At 43.1% G+C, this 22,636-nt stretch overlaps 1 protein-coding gene across 1 annotated transcript in view; it reads right to left on the bottom strand.

Annotated features, from left to right (window-relative positions):
• Nucleotides 1-15,737: 15,737 nt before the first annotated feature.
• LMAN1L (lectin, mannose binding 1 like) overlaps nt 15,738-22,636 on the bottom strand; it is a 362,659-nt gene continuing 355,760 nt past the window's right edge. The window contains exon 13 of the mRNA XM_078685130.1: nt 15,738-16,010. Within this exon, the coding sequence (XP_078541256.1) occupies nt 15,974-16,010 (37 nt within the window). The 3' untranslated portion in view covers nt 15,738-15,973. The remainder of the gene's footprint in view (nt 16,011-22,636) is intronic.

Raw genomic sequence — 22,636 nt, forward strand, 5'->3', positions numbered from 1 at the left:
GGGGTGCACTAGGGTGTCCTTTGGACACCCCTGCATCCTTGAAATTATTCTCAATTTGCGATTAGCAAATTGCGAATCGCAAATTGAGAAACAATTCCCATTCCTTCCTATGGGCCTCCTGGCCCATAGAAATGAATGGGAAAGTATTCCTTAATTGCGAATTCGCAATTAAGGAATATCAGGAAATCGCTAAAAAAAAAATATTTTCTTGATACATACCAATTTGCGATTCTAAAATAGCGATTTCTTTAAAATCGCTATTACAGAATCGCAAATTGGTTCCTTGATACATATGGCCCTAAATTTCTCTACCTTGCCTTTTTGCTTGTATCCCACCCATCTCTTTGTACTTCTCTATATCTAACTCCACAATTTATGGTACCTAAGCCTTCTCCATCTCCACTCTCTCATCTACGTCTAGCTTACCTCTCTATAGCTTACCTTTCTCTCGAATAACTCCACAGCGTACCGCACTCCTCTCTTGAAATTCCCTGCTTGTTTTCTGTAACTCTTTCTTTCTCTGTACTCCATTATAAAACCTTACCTAGCCACCCAGCCCTTTTCATCTCTTTCTATACCCACCCCTTCCTATTTCTACCTTATTGAGTCCTTCCTTCTAGCCACTTCACCTTTGACTGTTTATCTTACATCTGTCATAAATCACCCATCTTTCTACTTCTTCTTTATCACTACCTCAATGTTCCTCTATTTTACTTCTCTCTTTCCTTAGCCAGAGATGTGTATACACCATAGGAGCAGAAGGAGGACAAGGCAAGGGAAGATAAATATTAAGAAAATGATAAGATTTTATCTGATGGAATGGTGAAAATCCTCAAAGCGGAGCTTTGATTGTCACTGTTACAGCAACAATGCCGGTAATGAGGATAGATTTATTTGTGATTATGAATACCTGTCAACTAAAGCCACAATGTAAAAGGCTGTGTGCTGTTGTCTTATTTTAATGTTTTGCACTGGGCCACTAGAAAGCTACCAAGTCACCCTTACAGTGTGTTTCATACAATGGGAGGAAAAGGCTGGTTTACTTTAGACACTGAATTCAACATAAAATATTGTTTTTACAGTAAAACAAAATCTAGATCCAAACACAATGTTTTTTCAACATTTCTTGTGGTATTGTTTGGATGGTGGATAAAAGGTGGCTTGAAATTTCAGCTACTTTTCATGCCCGGGTTTCTGAAAGATTAACATATAATTTATTATTTTTTGCCATCACAAAGGCTGGAATTAGCTGAAATTGGGCCGTAGCTCCAAAGGTGATCCAGACAAGGTGCCCCAAAATATGTGTTGCCCAAGACCTCCAAATTCCTTAAGATGTCACTGATTACTCGCAACAGCTGGTTCCTCTCTGTTGAATGTGAAGTCATCCTGGCAGCATGCCAGACTGAATAAAGAATGCTAGGGAGGCAGAAGCATCTCTCCACATCTACAGCAGCCAAAATGTGTCTTTTGCACAAGCTGAGGTCTCATGGGACATTGTCTTTATCAATGTTCTACGTTTCGAGGAAAGTTGAAGCCAATGACCACCTCAGTCCCCACTGAGACAAAGATGTCTCTTACATGTCCTGCAGCACGAGAAGCATTTCTAAAGGGTGATGAATCTTGCATGCCCTGCAGCACGAGAAGCATTTCTAAAGGGTGATGAATCTTGCATGCCCTGCAGCACGAGAAGCATTTCTAAAGGGTGATGAGTCTTGCAGCACGAGAAGCATTTCTAAAGGGTGATGAATCTTGCATGTCCTGCAGCACGAGAAGCATTTCTAAAGGGTGATGAATCTTGCATGTCCTGCAGCACGAGAAGCATTTCTAAAGGGTGATGAATCTTGCATGTCCTGCAGCACGAGAAGCAATTCTAAAGGGTGATCAATCTTGCATGTCCTGCATCAGGAGTAGCATTTCTAAAGGGTGATGAATCTTGCATGTCCTACAGCACGAGAAGCATTTCTAAAGAGTGATGATGAATCTTACACGCCCTGCACCATGAGAAGCATTTCTAAAGGGTGATGAATCTTGCATATCCGGCAGCACAAGAAGCTTTTCTAAAGGGTGATGAATCTTGCAATCCTGCAGCATGAGAAGCATTTCGAAAAGGAGAACATCTTACATGCCCTGCAGCACGAGAAGCATTTCTAAAGGGTGATGAATCTTGCATGTCCTGCAGCGCGAGATGCATTTCTTAAGGGTGATGATTCATACATGTCCTTCAGCATGAGAAGCATTTCTAAAGGGTGATTAATCTTGCATGTCCTGCAGCACGAGAAGCATTTCTAAAGTATGAGGAATCTTGCATGTCTTGCAGCACAAGAAGCATTTCTAAAGGGTGATGAATCTTGCATGTCCTGCAGCATGAGAAGCATTTCTAAAGGGTGAGGAATCTCGCATGTCCTGCAGCACGAGAAGCATTTTTAAAGGGCGATGAATCTTGCATGTCTTGCAGCACGATAAGTATTTCTAAAGGGTGATGAATCTCGCATGTCCTGCAGCATGAGAAGCATTTCTAAAGGGTGATGAATCTTGCATGTCTTGCAGCACGAGAAGCATTTCTAAAGGGTGATGAATCTCGCATGTCCTGCAGCACGACAAGCATTTCTAAAGGGTTATGAATCTCGCATGTCCTGCAGCACGAGAAGCATTTCTAAAGGGTGATGAATTTCGCATGTCCTGCAGCACGAGAAGCATTTCTAAAGGGTGATGAATCTCGCATGTAATGCAGCATGAGAAGCATTTCTAAAGGGTGATGAATCTTGCATGTCCTGCAGCACGAGAAGCATTTCTAAAGGGTGATGAATCTCGCATGTCTTGCAGCACGAGAAGCATTTCTAAAGGGTGATGAATCTCGCATGTCCTGCAGCACGAGAAGCATTTCTAAAGGGCGATGAACCTTGCATGTCCTGTAGCAAAAGAAGCATTTCTGAAGGGTGAGGAATCTTGCATGTCCTGCAGCACGAGAAGCATTTCTAAAGGGTGGTGAATCTTGCATGTCCTGCAGCACGAGAAGCATTTCTAAAGGGTGAGGAATCTTGCATGTCCTGCAGGACGAGAAGCATTTCCAAAGGGTGATGAATCTTGCATGTCCTGCAGCACGAGAAGCATTTCTAAAGGGTGCTGAATCTTGTATGTTCTGCAGCACGAGAAGCATTTCAAAAAGGTGATCATCTTACATGCCCTGCAGCATGAGAAGCATTTCTAAAGGGTGATGAATCTTACATGCCCTGCAGGATGAGAAGCATTTAGAAAAGGTGATCTTACATGCCCTGCAGCACGAGAAGCATTTCTAAAGGGTAATGAATCTTACATGTCCTGCAGCACAAGAAGCATTTCTAAAGGTTGAAGAATCTTGCATGTCCTGCAGCATGAGAAGCATTTCTTAAGGGTGATGAATCTTCCATGTCAGCACGAGAAGCATTTCTAAAGGGTGATGAATCTTGCATGCCATGCAGCACAAGAAGCATTTCTTAAGGGTGATGAATCTTGCATGTCCTGCAGCACGAGAAGCAGTTCTAAAGGGTGATGAATCTTGCATGCCCTGCAGCATGAGAAGCAGTTCTAAAGGGTGATGAATCTTGCATGCCCTGCAACACGATAAGCAGTTCTAAAGGGTGATTAATCTTGCATGCCCAGCAGCACGAGAAGCATTTCTAAAGGGTGATGAATCTTGCATGCCCTGCAGCAAGAGAAGCAGTTCTAAAGGGTGATAAAGCTTGCATGCCCTGCAGCACGAGAAGCAGTTCTAAAGGGTGATGAATCTTGCATGTAATGCAGCACGAGAAGCATTTCTAAAGGGTGATGAATCTCGCATGTAATGCAGCACGAGAAGCATTTCTAAAGCGTGATGAATCTTTCATGTCCTGCAGCATGAGAAGCATTTCTAAAGGGTGATGATTCATGCATGTCCTGCAGCACAAGAAGCAATACTAAAGGGTGATGAATCTTGCATGTCCTGCTGCACAAGAAGCATTTCTAAAGGGTGATGTATCTTGCATGTCCTGCAGCAAAAGTAGCATTTCTAAAGGGTAATGTATCTTGCATGTCCTGCAGCACAAGTAGCATTTCTAAAGGGTAATGTATCTTGCATGTCCTGCAGCACAAGAAGCATTTCTAAAGGGCGATGAATCTTGCATGTCTTGCAGCACGAATGGTATTTCTAAAGGGTGATGAATCTCGCATGTCCTGCAGCATGAGAAGCATTTCTAAAGGGTGATGAATCTTGCATGTCTTGCAGCACGAGAAGCATTTCTAAAGGGTGATGAATCTCGCATGTCCTGCAGCACGACAAGCATTTCTAAAGGGTGATGAATCTCGCATGTCCTGCAGCACGAGAAGCATTTCTAAAGGGTGATGAATCTTGCATTTCCTGCAGCACGAGAAGCATTTCTAAAGGGTGATGAATCTCGCATATCTTGCAGCACGAGAAGCATTTCTAAAGGGTGATGAATCTCGCATGTTCTGCAGCACGAGAAGCATTTCTAAAGGGCGATGAATCTTGCATGTCCTGCAGCACAAGAAGCATTTCTGAAGGGTGAGGGATCTTGCATGTCCTGCAGTACGAGAAGCATTTCTAAAGGGTGGTGAATCTTGCATGTCCTGCAGCACGAGAAGCATTTCTAAAGGGTGAGGAATCTTGCATGTCCTGCAGCACGAGAAGCATTTCTAAAGGGTGATGAATCTTGTATGTTCTGCAGCACGAGAAGCATTTCGAAAAGGTGATCATCTTACATGCCCTGCAGCATGAGAAGCATTTCTAAAGGGTGATGAATCTTACATGCCCTGCAGGATGAGAAGCATTTCGAAAAGGTGATCTAACATGCCCTGCAGCACGAGAAGCATTTCTAAAGGGTAATGAATCTTGCATGTCCTGCAGCACGAGAAGCATTTCTAAAGGGTGATGAATCTTGCATGTCCTGCAGCACAAGAAGCATTTCTAAAGGGTGATGAATCTTGTATGTTCTGCAGCACGAGAAGCATTTCGAAAAGGTGATCATCTTACATGCCCTGCAGCATGAGAAGCATTTCTAAAGGGTGATGAATCTTACATGCCCTGCAGGATGAGAAGCATTTCGAAAAGGTGATCTAACATGCCCTGCAGCACGAGAAGCATTTCTAAAGGGTAATGAATCTTGCATGTCCTGCAGCACGAGAAGCATTTCTAAAGGGTGATGAATCTTGCATGTCCTGCAGCACAAGAAGCATTTCTAAAGGGTGATGAATCTTACATGCCCTGCAGGATGAGAAGCATTTCGAAAAGGTGATCTAACATGCCCTGCAGCACGAGAAGCATTTCTAAAGGGTAATGAATCTTGCATGTCCTGCAGCACGAGAAGCATTTCTAAAGGGTGATGAATCTTGCATGTCCTGCAGCACAAGAAGCATTTCTAAAGGGTGATGAATCTTGCATGTCCTGCAGCACGAGAAGCATTTCTAAAGGGTGATGTATCTTCCATGTCCTGCAGCACAAGAAGCATTTCTAAAGGGTGAAGAATCTTGCATGTCCTGCAGCACGAGAGGCATTTCTAAAGGGTGATGAGTCTTGCATGTCCTGCAGCACGAGAGGCATTTCTAAAGGGTGATGAATCTTGCATGTCCTGCAGCATGAGAAGCATTTCTTAAGGGTGATGAATCTTCCATGTCAGCATGAGAAGCATTTCTAAAGGGTGATGAATCTTGCATGCCATGCAGCACAAGAAGCATTTCTTAAGGGTGATGAATCTTGCATGTCCTGCAGCACGAGAAGCAGTTCTAAAGGGTGATGAATCTTGCATGCCCTGCAGCACAAGAAGCAGTTCTAAAGGGTGATAAAGCTTGCATGCCCTGCAGCACGAGAAGCAGTTCTAAAGGGTGATGAATCTTGCATGTAATGCAGCACGAGAAGCATTTCTAAAGGGTGATGAATCTCGCATGTAATGCAGCACGAGAAGCATTTCTAAAGGGTGATAAAGCTTGCATGCCCTGCAGCACGCAAAGCATTTCTAAAGGGTGATGAATCTTGCATGTCCTGCAGCATGAGAAGCATTTCTAAAGGGTGATGATTCATGCATGTCCTGCAGCACAAGAAGCAATACTCAAGGGTGATGAATCTTGCATGTCCTGCAGCACAAGAAGCATTTCTAAAGGGTGATGTATCTTGCATGTCCTGCAGCACGAGAAGCATTTCTAAAGGGTGATGAATCTTGCATGTCCTGCAGCATGAGAAGAATATCTAAAGGGTGATGATTCATGCATGTCCTGCAGCACAAGAAGCAATACTAAAGGGTGATGAATCTTGCATGTCCTGCAGCACAAGAAGCATTTCTAAAGGGTGATGTATCTTGCATGTCCTGCAGCACGAGAAGCATTTCTAAAGGGTGATGAATCTTGCATGTCCTGCAGCACAAGAAGCAATACTAAAGGGTGATGAATCTTGCATGTCCTGCAGCACAAGAAGCATTTCTAAGGGGTGATGTATCTTGCATGTCCTGCAGCACGAGAAGCATTTCTAAAGGGTGATGGTGCATGCATGCCCTGCAGCACGCAAAGCATTTCTAAAGGGTGATGAATCTTGCATGTCCTGCAGCACAAGAAGCATTTCTAAAGGGTGATGAATCTTGCATGTCCTGCAGCATGAGAAGAATATCTAAAGGGTGATGATTCATGCATGTCCTGCAGCACAAGAAGCAATACTAAAGGGTGATGAATCTTGCATGTCCTGCAGCACAAGAAGCATTTCTAAAGGGTGATGAATCTTGCATGTCCTGCAGCATGAGAAGAATATCTAAAGGGTGATGATTCATGCATGTCCTGCAGCACAAGAAGCAATACTAAAGGGTGATGAATCTTGCATGTCCTGCAGCACAAGAAGCATTTCTAAAGGGTGATGTATCTTGCATGTCCTGCAGCACGAGAAGCATTTCTAAAGGGTAATGAATCATGCATGCCCTGCAGCACGAGAAGCATTTCTAAAGGGTGATGAATCTTGCAAGTCCTGCAGCACAAGAAGCAATACTAAAGGGTGATGAATCTTGTATGTCCTGCAGCACGAGAAGCATTTCTAAAGGGTGATGAATCTTGCATGTCCTGCAGCACGAGAAGCATTTCTAAAGGGTGATGAATCTTGCATGTCCTGCAGCACAAGAAGCATTTCTAAAGGGTGATGAATCTTGCATGTCCTGCAGCACGAGAAGCATTTCTAAAGGGTGATGATTCATACATGTCCTGCAGCATGAGAAGCGTTTCTAAAGGGTGATGAATATTCATGCAGGTCCTGCAGCACGAGAAGCATTTCTAAAGGGTGATGAATCTTGCATGTCCTGCAGCACAAGAAGCATTTCTAAAGGGTGATGAATCTTGTATGTCCTGCAGCACGAGAAGCATTTCTAAAGGGTGATGAATCTTGCATGTCCTGCAGCACGAGAAGCATTTCTAAAGGGTGATGATTCATACATGTCCTGCATTATGAGAAGCATTTCTAAAGGGTGATGAATCATGCATGTCCGCCAGCACGAGAAGCATTTCTAAAGGGTAATGAATCTTTCATGTCCTGCAGCACAAGAAGCATTTCTAAAGGATGATGAATCTTGCATGTTCTGCAGCACGAGAAGCATTTCTAAAGGGTGATGAATCTTGCATGTCCTGCAGCACGAGAAGCATTTCTAAAGGGTGATGATTCATACATGTCCTGCAGCATGAGAAGCATTTCTAAAGGGTGATGAATCATGCATGTCCTGCAGCACGAGAAGCATTTCTAAAGGGAAATGAATCTTCCATGTTCTGCAGCATGAGAAGCATTTCGTAAGGGTAATGAATCTTGCATGTCCTGCAGCATGAGAAGCATTTCTAAATGGTGATGAATGTCCTGCAGCATGAGAATAATTTCTATAGGGTGATGACTCTTAGATGTCCTGCAGCATGAGAAGTATTTCTGCTGTTTGCTGAACTATTTTTTATTTCTTTTTATTTTTTTATTTAGGAGTTTTCTATAGTGCTGGCCAGACCCGAGGGTATCGGAGCGCTTTACAACAGGAAATGTAGAAGTCAAATACAGAGTCAACAAATAGAATATACACAAAGATAAACGATCTGATAGTCCACAGGTAAAATACACACAAAGATATGCATTCAGATAGTCCACAGGCGATGAGGGCTGAGGTGTGACGCTGAGGAATAGGTTTCAGGGGATCGGAGGTCCTCGTTGAGGTATAATGGTCAGGGAGAATTCTTGCTGACTCGGCAGAGCATTATTCAGAGAGATTCTCCTGGTGGTGTAGACCTCATGTGATGGGGAGGATAAGGGAGATGAGGTAGGTTGCGGGGGCGAGCGGTCTAAAGGCTGACATGTTGGAGCTTGAGAGTTACGTAATTGGGTTTGGGAAGGCATGGTTGAGGTAGAGGGCTTTTAGGCGGCCTTTGAACTTTAGAAAGGAGGGAATAGTTCTGATGTCCACGGGGATGGCGTTCCAGATTTTTGGAGCATTCCCTGCAAAGGAGCGGGTTGCCATTTTCTGTTTGCGTGTTTTCAGGGGGATGAGAAGGAGGGAGTTGGAGCTTCTGAGACTTCTAGATTGACCGGCTTTCTTGAGTTTAGAGGCTAGGTATTCTGGTTTCCTTGTGTGTAAGGCTTTGTGTGTCAGGCAGGCCGTTCTGAAGTTGGCCCGCATTTCCACTGGGAGCCATTTTAGATCTCTGAGTGCCGGAAAAATGTGGTCAAATTCTTTTACTCCTGAGACCATTCTGGCCGCTGCACTGTGGGTGGTTTTTAGGGGTGCTAGGTGAGAGAGAGGCATACCAGAGGTTCGCGTTCCCGTAGTCCAGTCTGGATAACACCAGAGATTGGGTGGCTTGTTTGAGATCCGTAGGTGGAATGAAGGGTTTGATTTTGTTGAGTAGCTTCAGATTGAAGAAGGCATTCTTAGTAGAGTTCTTGATGTGGTTAGTCATGGATAGTTTGTGGTCCAGGGCGATTCCCAGTGATTTTACCGAGTTTATCAGGGTGAGATTCGTGTTGAGAGTATCAATGGCTTTCAGCCACTCCGTCATTTGCGGGTTTTCTTCCTTGTTGGAGATGAGGAGGATCTCGGTTTTACCTTGATTGAGTTTAAGGTGGTTCGATGATAGCCACTCTTGGACTTCTTTGAGAGTATTATTGAGTCTTAGACTGTCGTTGAGAGAGGAGGATTCCAGGTATATCTGGGTGTCATCTGCATATAGATGGAAGGGGATGTTGGCTTTCTTCAAAATGGAGGTGAGGGGTACCATGTATATGTTGAACAATTGAGGGAAGAGAACGGATCCTTGGGGGACGCCTCTGTTCACAGGGAGAACGTCAGAAGTAAAGGATTTGATTTTGACTCTCTGGGAGCGATTCTGGAAGAAGGATGAGAACCATTGTAGAACCTGTTCATCTGCACCAGCTCTCTCTTTGAGAGCCTTGATGAGAAGACTATGGTCTACCGTGTCGAAGGCTGCTGACAGGTCAAGGATGATGACTAAACAGCAATGGTCTGAATTAATGGAGTAACGAATGTCATCCACAATGTTAAGGATTGCAGTTTCGGTGCTACAACCTTTTCTAAAACCTGATTGATGCTGGTCTAGCAGGTTGATAGTGTCGATATGTTTGTTCAGTTGATGGAGAACGCATTTTTTGAGAATTTTGACCAAGAAGGGAAGATTGGAGACCGGTCTGAAGTTATTCAGGTGGTTAGAGTCTAGGCCTGGTTTTTTCAAGAGAGGTGTTACTTGTCCGACTTTGAGGCAGTCGGGTATGGTGCCCGTTTTAAGGGAGCTGTTTATGATTTCGCACCAGAGTGGGGCAAGGGTGAGTTTCAGATCTTTGGCCAATTGGGATGGTATAGGGTCCAAGTTGTGGGATGAGGGTTTGGATGTGGAGATTAAGTTGAGAATCTCAGATTCTGTGACGGGGTCGAAGGCGGACCAAGTAATTGCAGGACGCCTGCTCAAGGTGGTTTCGATTGCTGTGAGGTTGTTGCCTGGAGGATGTGGGTTGATGTCAAGGGAAAGTTCGATCTTATCGATTATGTCGTTGAAGAAGTTGGCGAAGTTATCGCATAAGGCTTTAGAGGGCTGGACAAGGGAGTTCGACGGCTTGGACGTTTGTTTTTTAATGATGTCAAATAGTTCTCTTGGTCTGTTTTTTGCCTTATTGAGCGCAGTACAGAAGAAGTTGGTTTTTTCATTGTTGATATGATTTTTGTACTTTCTTCTTGCTGATTTGAGCTTTTCGCAGTGGCTAGAGGAGGGGTTCTTTCTCCAGAGCCGTTCTGAGGATCTGAGTTGCCTTCTTTCCTTGTTGATGTCCTTGTTGAACCATGTTCTTGAGGGGATGCTCCTGGTTTTTTTCAGTTTCACGGGGGCGAGTTGGTCTAAGATGGAGGACATCGTTGTGTTGTAGTGTGCTGTGAGTTCTGCAGTAGAGAGGCCGTCCTCGGAGATGTGCAGGAGGGAGGATATTTTTTCTTCTAATTCGACAGTGTTGATCTGCGATAGGTTCCTAGACCACGTTGGAGGGTCTTTCGTGGAGGGCTGACACAAGATTGGTTGCAATAGGTGGAAGAGAATTAGGTGATGATCCGACCAGTCAACTGGAAGGATGTGGTCTATAGTGAATGCGTCCTGTTGGGCGATGATGGGGTCCATGATTGCGTTTTTGTTGTTGGTTTCTTTTGAGCAGTGCTGGGTAAGCTTGTTAGAGTGTAATAGGTCAGTCAGGGCTTGTACTGGAACACTATTCTCATCATTCCAGTGGAGATTGAGGTCGCCTAAAATTATGTTGTTGGTGCTTCGGATGGAGCAGTGGGCTATGAGGTCTGACAGGTGCTCCGTGAACGAGGTGGTGTTGCATGGTGGATGGTACAGGAGGTTACAATGGAGTACAGTGTTGTTGGCGGTACTGATGTTGGTGGTTAGGCATTCAAAGGAGTTGTGGTTAATGGAATCTATTTCAGCGATCAATATGTTGTTGTTGTGGATAATTGCCACGCCACCGCCTATTTGGTCCTTCCTATCCTTGATGATAGAGAAGCCCGGGGGTACGAGCATATCCAGAATGGGAGGCGAACAGTCGTTTAGCCAGGTTTCGGTGATGAAGGCTATATCTATGTCATGATTGAGTATGGTTTCTGCCAGCTCTGTGCCATGCTTCGAGGCGGATTTGCAGTTAATAAGCATGCAGTTCGTGTTCGATCTTTCTACTTTAGGGTCAATAGGGATGTTGATGAGGAAGGCTGGTGGTCTAGGGGATTTCTGGAGGGTTTGATCACTTCTGAAGCCAGTGATTACCTGGATTGAAGATTGCTCGACGCGAGGGGTGGTGTATGAGGAGGACAGCTCGAGCGCTTCCTCCGGGGACATGGCTTCTGCGGTTCTATTTGGTCTCGTGGCATGATGCGGGGAGGGACGGGGTGCCTGGCTTGGGAACGGGGAGAGGAACTTGAGGAGAGAGGAGTTGGCCTAACGGCTAAGGCGCTCGACCTCGGACCTGGGGATCTGGGTTCGAGTCTCGGTAACGATGCCAAAACCTCCTGTGATTCCGGGCAAATCACTTAATCTCCTCGTGCCTAAAAAACAAACAAAAAAAAACAAAAAAATGAAAGTGTGTGTCCTCATGTAAAAATTTAAGGGGTGGGTGTTTATGGGGGGTTGTGAAGCATCAAGAGGTTGGATAGGATTAGATTCAGTCCTTGTATTATAAAGGCGACTTGATTTTCGATACGGGCGAGACGGCAGTCCGTCTCGTCTTGAGTGGTGGGGGATTGCTTCTGCATGGGGTCACTACGACCTGTTGGTGCGTTGCTGGAGATGTGTTGTCTTTTGGTGTTTATTACGTTACTGGATAGGGTACTGGAGTAGGTCGTATGGTGTGGGGGATCAGGGTGTGGTGGTCGTATAGACTTGGAGAGGGGTCGAGACTGGGGGTTGGGAGCCACGGATGATGTATTGCGCTTATCTGGAGCAGGTAGGGGGATGTTAGGCTTGGTATGGTGTGGGGGATCAGGGTGTGGTGGTCGTTTGGTCTTGAAGAGGGGTCGAGGCAGCATTTCTACAGGATGCTGAACCTTGCATGCACTGCAGCTTGAGAATAATTTCCACAGGATGCTGAACCAGGCATACTCAATAGCATGAGAAACATTTCTACATGCTGCTGAATCTTGAATCCCTGCATCATCAGCAGTCGCGGCTCGCAGCACTAGAGAGTGGTGGAGTGGGCAAATGGGTGAGTTACTGCACATATTAAAAAAATAAATAAATAGGCACTTACCTGACGATCGTCCTACTCACTCCGGTTTCTTCTTCTCTGCTCTGCCTCCAGTGCGGGGCCCTCAACAACTCCCCAAACCAAACCTGGCGCTGCTCTCATGCTGTTAACCTGCATGAGAACAGAACGAGGATTGGAAAGAGCGGCCTTTCTCGGCTCTCATGAGGTCACTGGAGGCCTGTGCTTAGTCTAACCCAGCTGTCTTAAGACAGCTGAGTTAAAGAGGTTTCAAAGTGTGCATATCTGTCTGACCATCGCAAGACGGCCGGCCAAAGGGACATGCGCACTTTGAACTGAAGTACCCTGGCAGCCACACCTCCTCTCTGCTGCTGTCACTAAGCAGGCCCCACCCCATCCTGACGCTCTGTTCGGGACGGGTGGATGAAAAATAAAATGGTAATAAATGAACTTTATTACCATTTTATATTTCATCACTGGAGCTTTTTTGGGGACATTTTGGTTTCTGAGGCAACACTCCTCTGCTCAAACGAAGGTGCCGCCCCTGATCATGAGAAACATTTTCACAGGGTGCTAGACCTTGCATACCCCGCAGACCCAGAAGCATTTCTACAGGGTGCTAGACCTTGCAAGCCTAGCAGCCCAAAAATCATTTTTACAGCGTCCTGAATCTTGCATGCTCTGCTCCTACAGAGTGCTGAAAACAAAGGGATTTCTAGTCACATATACATGTGTGCTTTCCACAACAACGTAGATGCTGAAAGTAATAGGCAGTAGTTTTTTGCCAGTGAACAAGTTGCATGAAAATAATCAACCATAAAGGCAAGTGCCCTATGGTACAAGTTGTGTTACCGGTTTAGGGTGTAGAGATGCTCCAAATGGAAGGTCATGTTGTATGTTGAGGCATTCAGTAACACTATTACACACCGTTTATCTGCTGGCTTTATCACGATCTCTTTGTTGGTACCTACTTCTATCAAGACTCCTACAACCTCACTCAGGATATACTGTCTTATTATATATCCCCTGTGGGTTGACAATATCAACATCATGGTGAGAAATGTATTATTGAGGGTAGGAAAGTGGATTTCCTATGAAATTCCATGTCATTCCTCCCCTTTGTAACACTTACATTACCCACTAAGAACATTCTTAAGTGGATCTTCCTAAAAATGGCAACAAGAAACAATCAACCACAGAGTATAACAAGACACTATAACACAATTTAGGATGAGAGAAGAGCCTTGAAAGAATTAGGTGACAGCAAATAGATTGTTTTAAAGCCAGAAGATGAGAAGGGGGCAACAGTGTTACACAATACCCCAGTACATAATAAAAAATGGCAAAGTCTCCTAGAAGACACACACAATTGTAAGATAATAACCCAAGACTCTACGCCTAGGCTCCTTAAAACTACCAAAAGGATCATTACTGATACAATAGATTGGGATTGGATTACCAATAAAGAGAAGATTTTTTTTTAATCAACAAAGATCCACGCATTGCATTTTTTTACGCAATCCCAAAAATTCAGAAGACGAAATGAGCCACATCTCAACGTCCTATAGAATCAGGGATTGGTTCAATATTAGTACCTCATCTCAATTTTTAGATCATCAATGAAGACAATTAGTCTAATCCATGCCATCAAATTCAGAGGATATTAAAGAAATTATTGAACTGATCAATCAGATGCTATCTAATCCAGTGGAGAGTATACTTATGGGATTAGATATAGAGTTGTTATACATAATTATACCTACAATTGAAACCGTTAGAGTAATTGAAAGCATTTTCAAGATTGGGGACACAAGGCTCCAATAGAATTTATCACCTCCTTAACTCATATAATATTGACAGAGAATTACTTTAAAAAGACTCTACCTACAATCCTGTGGTACTTCTTTTAGAGACCCTTCGCCAAGAGTCTTTCATATTGAGGCGTACATAACTTTGAGAAGAGATTCTACTACTCTGACAATAATTCCTTCAAAACAAACATTTGTGTCTGGCACAGGTACATCAACAACATGTTGGTCATATGGAAAGGTCAAGTAAATATGACAGAACTGTTTATCAAATTAATCAATACCTCCAATGCTTTGAACACTAAGGCCCTGATGTCCGTCCGACATCAGTTTGGAACTGTAACCGAACGACATCCTGTCGTCGGTTACAGCCCAGGAATTAGGATGCGACTGACACCTGTTCGGACGCAATCCTATACTTTGCTATGGGAGCTTGCATTTCGACGGGAATGCATGCTCTTATAGCAAAGTGCAGAGGTGCAGTTCATCCCTACACCCTGTGGCAGGCACCTCAAGGTGCCTGCGCGGGGTTCATGGATCAAAAGGGGGGCACCATGGGAGCCCTCTAACCCACCATTCGGCAGCCTTGTAACCATGGGGACCCTGCTGGGGGCCCCCAGAGACAGATTCCCAATGCCTGTCTGTGTTGGAAAGGCCGGCACAGAAAGGCAGTGGGAAACTTCCATTGTAATCCCTCGGCCGGAAAGAGAAGGCTGAGGGATTACTGCAGCCCTTTCGAATGGCGGACGTGCTCTCCGAGCCCGTCGTCATCCATTCGGAACTCCTGTTTGTAATAATTTCCGATCGACTCCATTAAAATGGGTTGGTCGAAAATTACTACTAGCAGGAGATTATGATGCGGTAAGGATGGCTCTGACCGAGGGTCGGAGCCATTCCTTACCCCATCGTAATCGGGCCCTAAGTGTGAGGATGCATTTTACGCTAAAAATAAGTGCAACAACAATGAAGCACAGGGAACACCAACCACTCATCAGTTCCGTTGTTAACGTGCATTCACACACATTTTTACAGCGAATGGCGAATTCACAGTGAATGACATGTAATTATGCGCTGTGGCGTTATAACATATTTTGTGATTTTGCATAATAAGTGCTGTGAAAAAATACCCAAATTACGCCAGCATAACACAAGTTTCACCTAGCTTCAGACTCCCAAATATGACAGCATTCAGACGACTTCCCACAGAACACCAACCAATAGTTGGGATTTGGACTCACACAACATGCCGGACATGGGAGCGGTTCAAACACCACATAATGGCAGCAGCCTGAAAATGGTGTATATTCTGAAAGGCGTATATGCCCAAGGTGTATATGCCCAGGAAGTGGTATGATCCAAAAAGAGGCATGATCAATTGGTGGGTCATGATTTGGAGGCAGCAAGGACAAAGGAGGTAAGATACTCAACACAGACGCAATCCCATTCAAGAGAGGAGTAGTGCCCTGACACTTGTAGTGTGAGCTGAACTACAATGGGAGTTCTCCATATTAGCAAAATTAGTGTAACTATTCTCCACAGTCACAAAATGGGCCTTTTCACAGGCATCAGTAGAGCAGGCTACACAAATACAGAACAGGTAAGGCAATGGGTGTGTTGCTTGTGTGACATTAATGTATGCTCACATTACATTTCTGCTGACAAGTTCTTCAATTGAACACTGATGAAAATAATATTAAAAAACTTGCTCATGTTTTAAAAAGGAACATAATGATCATTTTATTGAAAAACAGATTAAGGAGAAGACAAGTCCCAAAATGCATCCATATGGGCAGAGATGGGCAGTGGTCGCACATTCTCTCATCTAGCAAGCAGTGAACTTGGCACCTTTCACATCTGTAGAGAAGGATCTTTGGCACAGGTTGCATCTCGTGTAATCATGTATTCAGATGTCACTGCTTGTTTCTGTTATCAACACGAGTCTTCAGAAAAACTTTTTTAAACTTGCATCTTTCTTAGTCCTGCAAAGAGAGACCAGAAGGAACAGAGGTGTGTGTACACATGCGAAAATAAACACAAAGAAGCAGGCATTCAGGGACTCTCAATCCGTATGATGAGCAAGTGTAAGACTATTGCTGGACACGACATCCTTGGTGTGCTTTTTTCCCCAACTTCTTGCCTTAAATCACTCCTGTTTTGCTGACTTCGTTTTTTCTGGCCTTAGGAATCTGCACACTTTACCACTGCTAACCAGTGCTAAAGTGCCTGTGCTCGCTCCCTGAAATGCAGTAATATTGGTTTACACCCCACTGGCACATTTAATTTGCTTGCAAGTCCCCAGTAACGTGGTCCTACATGTGCCTAGGGCCTCTAAATTAAATTGTACTACTGGGCCTGCATAGATTGTGCCACTCACTTACTTACATTGGCTTTTAAATATGGCTCAGGCCTGCCGTTGTAGTCTGGCATGCAGTTTTAAACTGCCATTTCGACCTGGCAAAAGTAACACTCTGCTAGGTTTAAACCTTTTTTAATTCATATAAGTCACTTCTAGGGTAGGCCCTACCAAGCCCATAGGAGAGGGTGAGGTGAATACTACTTGAAGGCCTACCTCTTCCATGGGATAATATTGGGTTACCTTATTACCGCTAATTTGTGAGGACTTTCAATTGGGATGCAATTAGGAAGGTTTAATTTGGTGTCTGAAGGATTGTAATTTTAAACCCTATTTAATGGCAAAGTCAATCAATCAGCATTTGTATAGCCCAGCATCGTCACCCCTAGAGGTATCTGGGTGTTGTGGTTGCGATGTTTTCGCCAGAGCCAAATCAGAAAAAAGCAGAAAGAGATAAAATAAAGGTCAGAAGCAAGCAGAAAGAGGCAAAATAGAGGTCAGAAATAAGCAGAAAGAAGCAAAATAACAGGCAGAATGAGCATGGAGAGGCAAAAATCGAGGGCAGAAGTGGGAAGAAACAGGCAGAAAAACAAGCAAAAAGCGAATAGAAAAGAAGGGAAAAAACAAGCAGAGGAGGCACAAACCTAAGGCAGCAGAGAGTAGCAGATTGAGGGCAAGCTGGACAGGAGAACTGTTGAAGGGGGAGCTGGCATGAAGAGCTGCTAAAATTGGATTTTAAGTCACAATTCTAAAAATGCCACTTATAGAAAGTTTTCTAACATCTAAGGGGATGATTCTGTTGAGGCAAGGAAGGGTGGGATACTAAATAGGCAACACTAATACCTCGGTCACCATAAATTTCACTTTTTCGTAGGACATATAACCCATATACATCCAGACAGGCAATTAATTTTATTATTAGTCTGATTCTGTGTGTTGCCTGGGCTTACTCCCTATTCTTTTTCTACGTTTTTCTTATGAATATGCGTATAACTTGTTATTTTGTATCTCGGATCTAGAACAAACAACCTATGTGTAAACATCACACCATAACATAAACATACATATGACACGTATTGATTTCTCTGTCTTTTCTTTTTCTTATTGTTTAAAGAAATGTTACATATATACTGTTTGTGCGACTAAGACATCATCCAAATTATGTTATGTTAATTTTTGCGATAAAAAACATTTCAAACCTATGAGGGACATCTTTTCCCAGCTATAGAGGGAACCACTTACTGATGGCATTGTTATACTTTTTTCTTTTCATCATGTGCACTGTAATGATTACATACATGAACATGCAGGTAACACTATTTTTATTTTTCAATTTTCCACTTTCTTTCTTTTCTATTACTCTTCACTTTTTGGTATATACTTCGTTTGGGTCATCTGCACAATTATATTGGCTGAGATGGAATAGGGACTTCACACATGGGTGTAGAATGCCATCATTATACCCATCTCACCTCCAGTTGGCCACGTACATTTGCACATAACTGGCAATGTGGACCTTATCAGAATGATTCGCTAGCATGGCAATTTTTTACAAAAATATGATCTAATTGTAGAAACAGTACACTGGACGTGGTTTGTGTCTTATAGCTAACAGTTTGTAGATGCATTTATGTGCAAGTTTTTAACCCTTTCAATATGGCCGATATAGTTCGCAACTGATTCTCCAATACTTCGCCCCGGCACGGGCTGCATTCGATCGACTAATGTGTCATTGTTATGCGTCATGCCTAGTTCATAAGCGCCGAACTTGGGAGCAGTGGCGCTCCTCCATAGGGGCGCGGGGGTGTCACCTCACTACTTTCTCGCAGTGTGAGAAGCAGAAATATAAAATGGTAAAACTGCCATTTTATGTTTCTGCTTCTTGAATTGCAAGAAAGCAGAAGTGCCTGGAGTGCCTGGATGAGGTCAGGGGGGTAGTGGCTTGCCCACTGTTATTGGTACAGACTATTTGGTCAGCCCCAGGGCCGACCAACCCAGTCATGCACACTCTCCCTTTTTCTCTATGCAGGCTGCTGCATGCAGTCCACATAGAGAAAATGGCCCGGCTGGGGCACTCTCCACTGCGCATCACCAATCACAACGCTTCCATTGCAGCGTTGTGATTGGCTTAGGTAAGGTAGGCTCCCTGCTACTTGTTCCTGGGGAGGCAGGAAAGCAGGAGCCGGAGCTGGAGCATAGAAAACACAGGACCCGTGAAAGGTATGTTAAGTTTTATTAAATTTTTTTATTTTATTATTTAAACCCCCCTCCCCGCAGGACCCCCCTTCCCTCGCAACCACTCACCCTTTAACTTCAGCCCCGCCTATAACATCCTAATGGCCGCAGATTAAGCCTCTCTCTGACTGTCATATCCCTAGGGCTGAAAACCCATCCAGCGTCTATTTATGTAGGTATTCTGGAGTTTTTGTAGAGCGTTGTTGCCAAAGTACCCCCTCAGAGCCTGCTGCAAGAACGGCCAAGCTCAGACATCGTAGGATAAAGCACTACAGAGGGCGACGGGACTAGCCACTGTGGAGTACCAATATGCCCTTGGTGTGCTCCTTCCCTTTCCCTGTGGAAGACATATTCCCCCTCAGTACTGAATGCCAGTCGTGCTGACCTGTCCTGGAACGGACACATGTCATCCTGAGTCACAGTAGTAGGCAGGCTGTGTGAGGGTGGAGCCTAGAAGTCTTGCACCACACTTTACAATTCATTACTATATATCAGTGCCTCCACCTGGTTCATCGGGTCCAGGAACCCTAAATTCCACAGTACAACCAGGCATTTGTCTTCCAAAATCATATATCACTTTGGAACCTCTGTGCTGATGGTAGAAACTCACAGAAGCAGGGCATATAGGTGGCACTATTTTAGCATTATTTAAGACATTTGATTTACATGTATCAATATGCATAGTTACATCCCTAAGTCTAGTGGACAAAATAAAACGTATGTCTGTTGAGACATAAGAAACAAACAAGATAGACAGGTCATGTTTCCATGAAGCACGAATGTTTGAATGAACAAGAAAGTATAAATAGCCATGTGTGCAGCCTATACCAAGAATTGGTGCTCTTATGTGTCGTAGCTTTTAACACGAATGGGTAAAACCACAAAAGTTTGTAATCATAAATATTTAATCTGTACAAGAAAGAGGAGTCTGTGCATGTTTACAAATGGGAACTATTTCACAGCACTATTTAGAGATGTGCATTCCATTGTGATAAATGTGTAAAGCGCACTTTGCCTATATTTAAAATCTTTGATATCCATAGGCAACAGATGTTGGTGTAGGTGTTGTATCCTAGCTGGAACTTTGCGAACTATTTTGATGGCCTACCTGGGGTGTGTGGTCCATTCTTCCACTGCTGCCAGTAAACAAGAACCCTAATACCTCAACAAATAAATGTTAACCCTACTTGTTTAATACAACCAAAGTGTCCCTGCTATGCAAAACCAGTTGCAAGTCACCTCATAGGCTCATGGTAAATAAATCCATATATATTTATTAAAAGACCCTACAGCCACCCAGAGTCGGACCAAACAAAATAGGAAACAAATAAATATTTCTTCACACGTTTTCGTTTCAATTGTTAATTTATCTGCAGTTTTATAAAGAACTGAGTAAGCCCCTAGGTGCTCGTAGGAGCTCACAGACCACTTTGCAGATGGTTATGTTTCTCTGTGCAAGAATAAAAAAAAGAAAAATACACTTATTTACAATCATAGGGAGTTCTGGTTAAGATGCCTATAACCTGATTTAGCCAGATGTCCATGTAAGGTGATTGTGATAACAGGTTGGTGTGTCAAGAAAAACTAGACCCATTTATCAGCTGATGGCATTATCGGATGAAGGTCATTGGAATTGTAAGCTTTTCCGTTCTGTTTTGAGTTTTTTGGAAGGACGTGACTGCCTAGTATCAAGTGGAATTGGGTTCCAGATGTTCAGTGCACTGATTGTTTTAGAGTTCTTTTCTTTGTTGAATGTAGGAGAATCCAGCCTCAGGGAGACCACACTGTGGTGACGGTTGACACCTCACATGATTATACTGAACAAGCAGCTACCTATGTCATTATCATATGAAATTTCTACTATTGATGTCATAACACTTTCACAAGTGCTTTGTCAACCTTCATACTTCCTCAAATGTGCTTGAAAATGCTCCATTTATCCACTCTTTTTTCAAACTTTTCTCGGAGGAGAACTCCCCCGAACCGAATGTAGGTTGTTCGGGCTCGCTCGCTACGCTCGCTTGCCTCAGTGCAATACGACAATAGCTTTACGCCCCACCACTTTTAAATATCACCACTGCTTGGGAGGTACTGCTTTGTCCGCTCTGACCGCGCACTTGAGAACAGGAAGAGTACTTTGGTTCCCGTACACCAGCACTGATTGAAGTAAGGTAACGTCTACCTGGGTGAAACTGATTAGAGGATACTGTTTTTGGCCGGTTATATTTATGGGAACATCATTTAGTCCATTTCCTACCATATTTGATATTTAATATAGCCTGGCGGCAACGTAAGGGACATCGGTTACAGGTTTACGCATCTCTGTTATTGCTGGTTATCCGAGAGTATTGAGTCTGGATTTGATGCATGTTTTGCAAACACTGCATGTTTTTTGGAGTTACTATTCCATATTTCGAATTGTACATTTGCTATTTAACTTATGTTTCTATTCACAACGATTAGTTACAACATGTCCCCAACGGTATTTAACCACTTCTCTCATGATTTGATTAGTACGTTTACTATTTGACTTACGTTGTCGGGCATATCGATTATTTACAACATGTCCTCAATGGCATTTAACTACTTCTCACATGGTTTGATAAACTGTGGTTTTGTGTATGAGGTCATGAACGTTATATAACCATGTGGTAATATTCATATCTACGAATATAACCGGCGACGAACCACTTACATTTTTACATCATTTGTATTGGCATGCTAATTGAATACATACCTCTACACTTTTCTTGACAGTTTTGGTGATGCCTCCCTGTACTTGAATGGGCTCATCCTTATGTGGTGTAAACTATTGATTTACATTCACAGGTGCTCAACGTTCGGTAGATATGCCCTTTGTTTAACGCATACCTAGAACACAGGAAACGTCTGCATACCGAATCCACACACAGGTGGAATGTCATTTATGTATCGCTTTATATATGTATGTATTCATGGTTATGTATCGTAATTGATTCTATTTTCTACACACCACAGAGTCCAGTACTTGTACTCACCCTCCCTCGTATCCCATCTCCTCTCTATAATAATAGGACAGATATTGCATCTGGTCTTGCATTGTGTTTAATATTTTTTCTTTTACCAGACAGACTACCATGGGAACTGTACCACTCCTAGTACCGGGCCAAATGCATGTACTATATTCAACTGGACTATGCAATATACATCTGTTTTAATGGTATGTACCCACTCTTATGCTCAGATTCCACCCTCACTATTTTTTTTTATATATCCAACATTTGTATATATTCTTTGGTGTTCACTTTTTATATTTTTTTCTGAGGAGGTCGGGATCTCTCTTGACACTTCTTTTCCTGTCTGCTATCTCTATTGCTGATTCCACTTGCCATAGGTTGGGTCAATGGGCAGCACTGTGAGTGAATGTAAGGTCATCTAGCCTTTAGGAAAATACCGGTTGCTCAAATTGCATTCTATTAATCGTGTTGGACATCATATATACTATAAACTTAAAATATTTTTTATACCAGAGGGATTAATAAACATTTGGTGGCTCAAGAATATCAAAACCACCAGTGAATGCAATTACAAGTTCACCATTGTGGGCAATGCATGTTTTAAAATTCCACTTTTTGATATATGAACTTGTTCTATGTATAGTCTTTGCTTTTTTGTACATAACATTTTTTTTTATTGTCAAATAAGTTTTTAAGTCATGTTTGTCAAAATGTCAGTATAAATTGTCTTTTTTATTCGAAAGATAAAAAGATTTGTTATTGTGTGTTAGTGTATATTCATATATGTTGTATACCTATCATATTTCAGCCCTGAAGAAGTCCATTTTCTACTGGATGAAACATTTTCCCTGGCTTTTGCAGTATATTTAAGTACCACCAATAAAGAGAAGATTACTTTTTTAAGATTAATGTACTTTTCTTGGATAATTGTTATTCTTTATAAACATTATAAATATTCTCAATGTGGTGCACCTCTGGTCATAATGTCTATAAAATCTTCCCTATGGTAGGTTAGCACCCT

Source organism: Lissotriton helveticus, chromosome 3_2, assembly GCF_964261635.1.
Source record: "Lissotriton helveticus chromosome 3_2, aLisHel1.1, whole genome shotgun sequence".
In the NCBI taxonomy this organism is placed as follows: domain Eukaryota; kingdom Metazoa; phylum Chordata; class Amphibia; order Caudata; family Salamandridae; genus Lissotriton; species Lissotriton helveticus.